The 11,860-nt window shown below is 47.1% G+C and overlaps 1 protein-coding gene and 1 long non-coding RNA gene across 2 annotated transcripts in view; one reads left to right on the top strand and one right to left on the bottom strand.

Moving 5' to 3' along the window:
• LOC106817765 overlaps positions 1-11,544 on the top strand; it is a 23,668-nt gene extending 12,124 nt beyond the window's left edge. Inside the window, exons 11-12 of the mRNA XM_014822469.1 lie at positions 1,202-1,394; positions 11,435-11,544. Coding sequence (XP_014677955.1) covers positions 1,202-1,394; positions 11,435-11,544 — 303 coding nt within the window. The remainder of the gene's footprint in view (positions 1-1,201; positions 1,395-11,434) is intronic.
• On the bottom strand, positions 6,614-7,776 carry LOC106817767. The gene is made up of 2 exons (XR_001395099.1): positions 7,610-7,776; positions 6,614-7,088 (listed from the first exon to the last, which is right to left on the bottom strand). It is a non-coding gene; the product is annotated as an uncharacterized LOC106817767 (long non-coding RNA).
• Positions 11,545-11,860: the final 316 nt, after the last annotated feature.

The raw sequence follows: 11,860 nt of genomic DNA on the forward strand, positions 1-11,860 counted from the left end.
GAGAGCAGGGTAGGTGTACACAGCAGTGTGTAGTGAGGAGAGAGAGAGAGAGGAGAGCAGGGTAGGTGTACACAGCAGTGTGTAGTGAGGAGAGAGAGAGGAGAGCAGGGTAGGAGTGAGGAGGGTACACAGAGACGTGTATGGGATAGGAGTGAAACAGTCAATTTTCTCAAGTAGGGAAGAGTGAAGGCAACAGCGTATCTGGCCTTGCTCAGTGCCTCTACTCCACTTGCTTAGCCTGCGCCTTTTTACTCACACAGAATCGAATCCTGTCGTACTAACATGCAATCAGAAGTAGATGCGACGTACGCTTCACTCATCGCAACTTGAATTATTTCGTAATTCATTCTCAAAATTGAAATGATTTAGTTTTTTCGTCTTTTTCTACGATCGAGCGAATGTGTGTTCTCGCGTAGCTGATCAGCACTGCTTCGATTACCAACAACAGTTGCTAGTGCAGACAAACCTGTATATAACGACCACCTCTTATAACGACCATCTCTATATAACGACCACTTCTATATAACGACCACCTCTATATAACGGCCACCCTCTATATAACAGCCGCCTCTATATAACAGCCACTACCCATAAAGGCCAATGTTGACATTTTCCCCGAGTAGCAGTTATGCAGTGAGACCGCCTCTATAGAACACCCGCACATCCGTAACGTCCACTTCTAGGCATTTCCCTCGAGCTGCTATTAGTTATATATTATATATATATGCGCGCGCGTATGCGTTGTGTGAGGGGAGGTAACTGTGGCGCTCATCTCGCCGTGCAGGCGCTGTGTGAATCTCTGGAGGAGGAGGTCTACGAGCTTCAGCGGGACCTGCAGGAGAGGGACGCCACGCTCGCTCTGCTGCGCGATGAACTGGCACTCGCCAAGTCGCAGGCGGAAACCATGGCAACGATGCTCGGGTGAGTAGTCCCCCGCGTGACGGGACGCGGCGTGACTCGCTTTCACGGCGCGGTCTGTGAGCGACTTCACCTCATTTCTCGTCACGACCGTGAAATTTTCCGAAATACTTCAAATATGTGAGTCGTTTTAACGGTCGGTCTTAACAGAGTTTTTCCAGGGTTAGCGATATGTTTCATTTGTAATAGAACGCGCAGGTAATGGAGTCCATCCCAGGTGTTTTACATCACCGAGACCTTGACCATGACCCCTCTCTACCTGCTCGTATTTTGCCTCCGGCAGGGCGTGTTGAATTTCGGCAAGACGGCGGTGCTGTGCCTGCACAGCGTCGCTCGCGTCGCGCTAGCCGACGTGGTGGCGCCCTCTAGCCAGCCGCCGGTCATCAACGCGATCTACGAGTTGCTTCATGAGCTGATCGCCTCTCACGCGGAGGGAGCGCTGCACGCCATACCCAGCTACGTGCACGCCACCAAGAGTATCCTTGTCACGGCCACGGGTCGTCACGGGGTCACCAGGGGTAGTCGCGGGGTCGCTGCGGAGTCATCGGGGGTCATCGCGGGGTCGCTGCGAAGTCACCGGGGGTCATTGCGGGGTCGCTGCGGAGTCACCGGGGGTCATTGCGGGGTCACCGGGGGTCGTTGTGGGGTCGCTGAGGAGTCACTGGGGGTCATTGCGGGGTCATTCGATTTTGTTAAATCTTGGTATGTGAATGTGTAAGGCTAGCCCCAAAACAGTTGTTACTCCTATGGGAGAGATGATAACGTCCTATTACGTTTATTTCGTCTAACTGGTTAACAACTCTACAATCATACCTATATACGTGTAATATTGTGTTTTAGATTCTTCGTTACAGTAATTTGACTGGAATATTTTATTGTTTTTATTTGCGCGATATTCGAAAACCAAAATGGTTGCACCATCTCTCGTCAAGATTTCAGACTTTTAGATCTGAGACATTTATTTTCGCATCAAAACTTATGCATATATCATTATCATGAGTATATAATGGGAGATATATGCTATATAATGGGAGTTCTCTCATATATACTCTTGCTTTATATATCCCCCTCCCTCTTCTATCACACCCAAGGTGAGCTACAGTGTCATTGACACTTTCATTTAATTTCAACGTCATAAAAAGTCAGGAAAAGTACGTAAAATTTCACACAGAAGTAACAGAACTCCAGATAAATATTGCGGTGTATCTATGTAATGTAAATTAAGGCATGCTTTAAGTTAACCGCCACATAAAGAAACATTGAAATTTTCATAGAACATGACAAGACTTTGAATTGTTAGTCACAAAATTGGTATTTTACTAAGAACAGAATGGACTTACAATTTTTCCCAGAATGCATGGAAATGGCCTATCTGCCCTTCCAAATTTCAAAAATTTCCGGGGGGGCATGCCCCCAGAACCCCCTAGCAGGCAATTGTGCTACGCGCACTGTTATCGTGCCGAAGGCACGAATTGAAATATTTCCGCCAAAAACATCTCAACCTGTTCTCATGTCTGGTCATCACAGGGGCATCACGGGTCATCATGGGTCACCACGGGTCATCATGGGTCACCACAGGGTCATCATGGGTCACCACAGGGTCATCACGGGGTCGTTGTAATTCCACCAAGTGGGTTTTTTCGCCGAGAAATGCATAGTTCGGAGTTCATATCTGTGAATGGCAGTTTTCACTCTGGTTCATGCTTGGAAAACCCATCTTTGGAAAACTTTGGAAGGATTATGCAAGTGGATAATGTGAGTGGATTAACTTTAGATAATGCGAGTAAATCCGCGTGGCGTGGATGGCGCTGTGATGGCCTAATCGTATTTTCAGGATCGTTGATCTATTTGCCTGGCGAGTTGTTTTTTTGGTGGGGGAACTTAAGATTGTGTCGTGACATGATTTTTCCAACTTGAAAACGGCAATCATTACTGTAGACGAATGAAATGTTCACCATACTTAATATACTTATATAATAATCTCTCTCTCTCTCTCTCTTTCTCTCGTTCGCTATCTCTCTCTCTCTCTTTCTCTCTCTTTCTCTATCTCTCCCTCTCTCTCGCTGCCCCTCTCTCTTTTTTTTCTCTCTCTTTTTATCGCTCTCTTTCTCTCCCTCTATCGCTCTTCAACATACGATGTAACGAGTATGCTCTTGACTCTGCACAGGTCTGTGAAGGGTGCCTCCCTCCTCCGCCAACAAACAATCAGCTCAGCTGAGGATGAACCGTCCAGCTTTAAGGAGGAGGAGGGGGAGGAGGAAGGTGTGGGAAGAGGGAGACTTCCCTCGTGGGGAGGCCGACCGGACGGGGACAGCCCGGATGTGTCGTCGGTCGAGGAGCATGTTGTCGCACGCAGGTACGCCACGAATCCCTCAACCACGCCCTAGTGGTTGTCCCTGTCATCACCGCCATCCGCAGCATCAGTAGCAGCGTTGCTATGGAATATAGAAATATCGAAGAATATAGAAGCGTCGTATCAGAATCACCGTCATTATCATCATCGTTATCATTATTGTCGTCATCGTCATTGTCATCATCGGCATCAGCATCAGCAGCAGCAGCAGTATCATCCTCATCAGCATCATTAGCATCAGCGTTATCATCATCAGTAGCAGCAGCCGCATCAGCATCATCAGCAGCAGCATCATCAGTATCATCATCATCGTCAGCAGCAGCAGCAGCAGCAGCATTGGTATCATCATCAGCATCATCAGCAGCAGCATCAGCAGCACCATCAGCATCATCATCATCAGCATCATCAACATCATCATCAGCAGCAGCGTCAGCATGCTAGCATTACCTGCTTCATTCTCTCCCTCCTGTAGGTACGGCTCACCCGAGGCCCCGGCCAGCCAGCCCGACTCCCTGACCGCCACCGCGAGCTGGGAGCTCAGCGGTGGACACTACACTGCCGACGTGAAGCTCTCACGCATGCCCCCCAGCAAGGCAACCTGAAGGTAGCGCCACCGCAGCCGCCATCGTGCCAAATATCGTCACGGCAGCAGCGTGGTTGACGAGAGGAGGACGCGGTGTGACAGATGAACAGTCAATGTGATTGTTCATGCGCGGGAAGACGTTCAGTGTTCCATCATCGTCAAGGTCGCACGTCAAGGTCGCACGTTGTCGTCAATGTCGTCGTCAATGTCGTCGTCGAGGTCGCACATTGTCATCATCAAGGTCGCACGTCGTCATCAATGTCGTCGTCGAGGTCACACATTGTCGTCATCAAGGTCGCACATCGTCGTCAATGTCGATGTCGAGGTCGCACATCATCATTAAGGTCACACGTCATCGTCGAGGTCATGGTCAAGGTCGCACATCGTCGTCGAGGTCATAGTCAAGGTCGCACATTGACGTCAAGGTCGCACGTCGTCTTCGAGGTCATGGTAAAGGTCGCACATCATCGACGAGGTCATGGTCAAGGTTGCACATCGTCGTCAAGGTCACACGTCGTCGTCGAGGTCATGGTCAAGGTTGCACATCGGCGTCAAGGTCACACGTCAGCGTCGAGGTCATGGTCAAGGTCGCACGTCGTCGTCGAGGTCATGGTCCAGGTCGCACGTCGTCGTCATCGTCGTCATCAAGGTCGCACTTCGGAATAATCTTATCATTGTCGTTGTGGTTTTTATGCAGCAGCAGCAACAGCGGCTCATTAGCAATGAAGTAAAAGAGAAAAGAAAGTGTGCGTGCGAGAGTGCGTGCGAGCATGCGTGCGTGCGTGCGAGCGTGCGTGCGAGAGTGCGTGCGTGTGTACGTGCGTGCGTGTATGAGTGCGTTCGGGCGTGTGTGCGAGCGTGTGTGCGAGCATGCGTGCGTGCAGCGTGTGTGTGCGAGCGTACGTGCGTGCAGCGTGTGTGCGCGAGCATGCGTGCGTGCAGCGTGTGTGCGCGAGCATGCGTGCGTGCAGCGTGTGTGTGCGATAATGCGTGCGTGCAGCGTGCGTGTGTGCAAGCGTGCGTGCGTGCAGCGTGCGTGTGTGCGAGCGTGTGCGTGTGCGTGCGTGCGTGCGTGTGTGCGAGCGTGCGTGCGTGTGTGCGAGCATGCGTGCGTGCCTGCGTGCGTGTGTGCGAGCGAGCGTGCGTACGAGCGTGCGTGCGTGTGTGCGAGCATGCGTGCGTGCCTGCGTGCGTGTGTGCGAGCGAGCGTGCGTACGAGCGAGCGTGCGTGTGTGCGAGTATGCGTGCGAGCGTGCGTGTGTGCGAGAGGGCATGCGTACGTGCGTGTGTGTGTGTGTGTGCGTGTGAGCGTGCGTGCGTTCGTGCTCGTTCAACCAAACTCGTAGAAGGGACATGCCACATCGCTGCGTTGACTACTGCTTACAATGTGAACGTAGTATGTAATCACGGAGATAGGAACGGACACTACCTATTGTTTACAGACACGCGGCGACCTGATTGTTATTGTTTGCTCGGGTGTTTTCGAGGCGGCGTGTAAATAAACTAATTTCCTATAACGGTTTCCGATAGACTCTCCGCTTTCTTCGCGTGATTTGTTTTGTCGTTGCCTAGGAGACGGTCGGTAAGGACGCTGCATGGCGGTAGCAGTCGCTGTACCGCTGCTTTCTCTGTCTGCTTCTCATCACCCCATGCGCACCCCTAGCGGGAGTTTGCTGCGTGAAATATCCATCCAATACACACATATCCTCTCACAAATATATTAAGATATAATTGATAAAGAAATTTATATGGGTACTGAAATATATCTGTTCGTCTATTCTTTATGCTATGCTCATCCACAGATATCCAAGGTTACGTATTAACGTGATAGTGACAGAGCGCGTGCGTGTTCTACATGTACATACACATGTACAATGACATTTTATATATTTTAGTGTATTTTATGTAATTTATTATGATAACTGTTATTATATACAGTTCACTGTGCAATACACAAAGTAGGCCTGACGTGTCACGTGATTTGATGCGCCAACCAGGTGGCCGCTCGTGCGGCAAGAGTTTAGAATTTAGATGGTCACAGTGTTGAGATATTCGGTTAGGAAAATTTACATGCTGAAAAAAACAACCGAAACAAACCAACAGGAATTTTCTTTTGTGGAATTTTGCCATAGATTGTGACGGTCTTGCGCGGCTCGTGAGCTCGTTATGTGTGAGATTAGGTTATGTTAACGATGCCTAATTGGTTTAGTTTAAAAACCTGCGCAGTGTGAAACTACGGAGGCTGCGTATAATGACTATACCTGCGCGTATTATGTAATGCGATCAGGTGCATCACTGGCTTTTGATGCTGGTCGATTATAATGGTGTCAGCATGCGTTGTTCGCTGCTCGTTATCCTATTCAGTTCATGTAGCTCACTGTAGTGTGAACGGGTTAGTTGCGCTCGCTCGTGTAACATCCACGGTTGTTGATGTAAAATTCCAACTGTTCTGACGACGCCGTCGATATTCTAATCATCGCTTTATGAAATAGACAGATACTGAAGTGCGTAAAATTTATACGTTTACAGTTTTGGTAATGAGTTTGTGACCCGTTCAGTCTGGCCAAAATGTATAAGACAATGTCTCAACTACGTCCTTTTTTTTATATGATGAGAAGCGATCCTCATATTATATATATATATATGGTCTTCATTATGATGAACGCAGTTGTCTACGGTAGAATGGTGAGGGGGAGGGGGAGAAATTCCATCATCCATCGCACGGAAATCATCGTCAATAATTCATATCAACATCTCGCTCCCTACCATATGTACGAAACCGCACATTTTATTCTTGTACATTTATTTTACATAATATTTACATATGTATTATAACTTTATGAATTCCCACTCCCTCAACCAGTTTATAATCGCAACTTAACTCATCCAATACATCTATTTTATAATACAATCTGTAGTGAATGGATTAATTTTCACATTAAAGTCTATCCATGAATTAATTATTATCCATCCAACGACTTTCATTTATAAATAACTATGGTAAAAGTAGTTATTGAGCAAGTATTTGATGCAACAATCGTCGATATATGATCAGGAAATCTTGTTTACATAAATCACTATGTATAGTCCGGAGGCTGGCACAGGCATCGTCAACGTCGTCATCATCATCGTCACCCCCTCTAGCCGGTGTGAAGCCACGGCGGCGCCATGTTTGTCGTCGTCCTATGATGACGGTCGACCGGAGGTCCACCCGCCTCCGACATCGCACTTTGGCTGCAATCGGTAGCGAGTACGATAACAATGTGCTTAATATGTAGTCGGATAACTCTCCTGGAGTACAATAACTCGCTGTTATTATGTGGTTAGGTTCCCTTCCCAGAGTACAACGACACTGCATATATGTAGTTAGGTATCCTTCCCAGAGTAGGCCCTACAACAATACTCCATAAGAAGTCGGGTACCCCTCCCAGAATACAACAATACTCCATAAAGAGTTAGCTACCCCTCACATAGTACAGTATTTGATAATACTCCGTGTGGTGTCAGGCACGCCTCACAGAGTACAATAACACACCGTATATAGATTATGTACTGTAAATGTATATGTATACTACAATAATACTACAATAGTGGAGTATAATACTCGTAAGAGGGTACAATAATACTCCATGTAGAGCCGGGCACCTTGCCCAGAATACAATAATACTCTGCACCGGCTAACACTAGCACTCGGGTGTCCATCGCGATGGATGGTCACGTGGGATGCGTAGTATTATGTCGTCGGCTGCACTCACCGTCGGACACGCGCCGGCGCAAAACTGCACGCTGCAGTCGACGATCACGTGACCGATGTCGTCGAACCCTGGCGGCACGAGTACGGTCGCCATGAAGGTAGACTGCCGTGCCGACGGCTGGTTCACCCACTTCTCAAACAGCCACACTCTCTGTGTATCGACGGGACACCTGCGGAAGGACGGAGGTGAAGAAGGAGGGGTAGAGAAAGAGGGGTGGAGAAGGAGGGGTGGAGAAAAAGGAGTGGAGAAGGAGGGGTGGAGAAGGAGGGGTAGAGAAAGAGAGGTGGAGAAGGAGGGGTGGAGAAAGAGGGGTGGAGAAGGAGGGTGGAGAAGGAGGGGTAGAGAAAGAGGACAGCGTGTAACTATGGATCGTCGTCTAGTCGACGCAAGCGGTGTGCGATCGTCGGCATGGCAGCTGAATGTTGACCGAGACTGTTCTTGTGTTTGTTCGCGGTCGTCAACAGCTGAAGGAGCTGTTTCCCGGCCTGAGCTTCGCCCTGCCGCCTAAGAGATGGTTCGGTGACAACTTTGATGTCAACTTCCTGGAGGACAGGCTTGTTGGTCTGCAGGTGTTCGTCAACAACGTAACCGGTCACAAGGTCGTCTGTGCGAGGTGACTATACTCACGCTTACCCACTATACTCACACGCTACATGCTACACTATACTCACACGCTACATGCTACACTATACTCACACGCTACATGCTACACTATACTCACACGCTACATGCTACACTATACTCACGCTTACCCACTATACTCACACGCTACATGCTACACTATACTCACACGCTACATGCTACACTATACTCACACGCTACATGCTACACTATACTCACACGCTACATGCTATACTATACTCACACGCTACATGCTACACTATACTCACACGCTACATGCTACACTATACTAACACGCTACATGCTACACTATACTCACACGCTACATGCTACACTATACTAACACGCTACATGCTACACTATACTCACACGCTACATGCTACATGCTACACTGACACGCTACATGCTACATTCTACACGCTACACTCACACATTACATGCTGCATGCTACACTCACACGCTACATGCTAATTGCTACATGCTACACGCTACATGCTACATTATTACTGCATGCTACACTTGCATGTAAGTTTATTGCTGTAACTATTGCTACGTGAATGCTCGGGTCACTATGGGTTACCGTAATCATGTGTAATATAAATTCCTTGGGAGATTATTTGATATCAATAGGAACTGAAGGTCAACCAATTTGGTAGGTCATTCCTGCTTCTAATATGTCATCTGCTGTGAAACCTAATATCTATATGCTCTATATGTTGTGTGAAAAAAATGTATGAATCTGCCTGTGATATCCTATTTTTCTTAAAATGATTACGTCACCATAAATAGTAAAAAATTAAAAAAACATTTCCACCTTTTCACAAAATGTAAGTAATTCTGGTCACTTTTTATGGTTAAATTGCTGCATTATACTTCCTATTTTACTATATTGTTCGATGTAGACATACACTCGTGACTCATACATAGCCCATAGCACGCAATTAATGTCAGTATGATAGTATCATAATATCAAATCGTCCAGGTTTTTTGGATTTTTAACTAGTTGAGAAACAATCTTATCAGGTAAAGGGGTGGAGAAGGAGGGGTGGAGAAGGAGAGGTGGAGAAGGAGGGGTGGAGAAGGAGAGGTGGAGAAGGATGGGTGGAGAAAGAGGGGTGGAGAAGGAGGGGTGGAGAAAGAGAGGTGAAGAAGGAGGGGTGGAGAAGAAGGGGTGGAGAAGGAGGGGTGGAGAAGGAGGGGTGGAGAAGGAGAGGTGGAGAAGGTGGGGTTGAGAAGGACGGGGGAAGAAGGATGGGTGGAGAAAGAGGGTGGCGAAGGAGAGAAAGTAGAAATTATGCACATGTTATTGAGTTTATACGTGCCTACGTACCTTGTGTCTGAGCTTATACAACTAGTACCTCAGTAACGATGTTGTGAAAACATGCCTTAGGCATTACGATTTCGTTGAGGCGGTTCTTTGATCGATTTGAGGCGTTTCGAAACCATTTAGTATGCGTATTTCGTTTCACATCAGTCGCGAGTATTTCCTTATAGCATGCACATTTCACCCTTCCAAATAATCGTCATCATCATCGTCATCATCACTACCGTCATCGTCGTCGTCATCATGGTCGTCATTGTCATCGTTAGTTTAGCGATATTAATATTGAGTGATAAATTAATTCACCTGTGACGAAATGCATGAGATCCACTTAAATGTTACGCCTGACCATAAAAATAATATACTAGCTAGGCAATGTCTCTAGTTTCTCTACATATTTCTATGCGTCTGACTGTATATAATAATGATGGAGTGGATCTTCGTAATCAAGATGGCGGCGCCCTCGCCCGCCGCCATTCCTACAATGATTCATATCATTGTAATGCTCATAGGATCTATGTCCCCCAGGTTACTATCGGAGGGTACCCTGGGTACGGTTCGATATATCGGAACGTACCCTGGTAACTATATCTGATATGGTTAGGGTTAGGGTTAGGATTAGGGTTAGGGTTAGGGTTAGGGAGTAGGCGTAGGCGTAGGCGACTTCCTAGACTCGTTAGTGGAGTAGGTGAGGTACGGTCCGGCATATTAGATAGTACCAGGGTACGTTCCGATATATCGAACCGTATCCAGGGTACCCTCCGATCGTACCCTGGGGGACATAGACCCTACGGGCCATTGTAATATCATTGTATATTACAATCATATCATTCATCAATTATATTACAAATCATTTATCAATCATATCATTGTATATCATTCATATCGTCCGTCCAATGATTATATACGGTAGAAGGGGAGGGGAGGGGTGCCTCGTGATACGCCTCCAATTTCGACATTCTGTTTTGTGCACGTTTCGCGAATGCTCTTGGCATTGAGCGTGCGTCGACCCATTTTCCCGTTTTTCTATCGGTGCGATCAAACCAAGTTTTCGTCTGAGTTTTCAATGTCGAGTGCGACTGTCATCTGATAATCACATTGGAAAGTCATTACGAGATGCATGACCATATGCTATAAGCACGCGTGTCTATTCGTGATAACAGCTGTATTGTGTTTTGCATTGCAGAAAGCGGTCGTGCGAGGCATGTACCAGGTTCTCGACATGTGCGACAGCCACGCCGTGGCCATGTTGCACGCTGTGCTCGGCCCAGCAGGTGGCGTTGTCTTCCGCACCCTATACGACGAGTTTGTCAAATATCACAAGTACACCGGCAAAGTATAGACTGCGTCATGAAAGAAGTCGCTACATATGGCAGGATTGAATACTTGTATTTTTCTAGGACGTGTGTAATAAACATTACTTGGCATTTTTATGTAATCAAAAAGTTCTATTATTTCTCTTTTTAATCGTTACTTACTATTGTGCTTTTTTCTACTGATATGTTGTACTATGTCAGTATATATACTATATATATATCATATATAAATATATATATATTTACATATATATAATATATATATATATATATATATATATATATATATATATATATATATATATATATATATATATAATATACTTATAACAGCTTATGATAAAACTTAAAAATCACGTTTAATTTGTAAGATATTATCATCGTAACATGTTGCAATATTGCAACCATGGCAGGCAAAGGGTTGAATTCAAGTCGGTAGCATGCCTTTTATGGCATTTATGTAGATGTTATCCTGTTGCCAAATCGCCGTTAAATCTTGCAACGCTGGTAGAACTGCCGAGGGGTCGGGACAGTAGAGGGCGCTAGTTTCCTGATCGTTGATAACAGAGATGTTGTTTGGCATCATGCATGCTGGCAAGCAGACCGGGGAGCCTGGTGGACAGCGGTCAGCAGCCAGCAATGAGGTCATCCTGTGTGCTAACAACGTGGACAGGTAGGCTGCATCTCTCTCCCTCCCGTCCTCTTTCCTTCCCTCTCTCTCTCTCTCCCTTCCCTCCCTCCCTCCTCTCCCTCCCTTCCTCTCCTCCTCTCACCCCCTCCTTCCATGCCTTCCTCTCTTTGTCCCTCCCTTCCTCCCTCCCTCCCTTCCTCTCTTCCTCTCACCCCCTCCTTCCATGCCTTCCTCTCTTTGTCCCTCCCTTCCTCCCTCCCTCCCTTCCTCTCTTCCTCTCACCCCCTCCTTCCATGCCTTCCTCTCTTTGTCCCTCCCTTCCTCCCTCCCTCCCTTCCTCTCTTCCTCTCACCCCCTCCTTC

Source organism: Priapulus caudatus, unplaced genomic scaffold, assembly GCF_000485595.1.
Source record: "Priapulus caudatus unplaced genomic scaffold, Priapulus_caudatus-5.0.1 Scaffold1858, whole genome shotgun sequence".
NCBI lineage: Eukaryota > Metazoa > Priapulida > Priapulimorpha > Priapulimorphida > Priapulidae > Priapulus > Priapulus caudatus.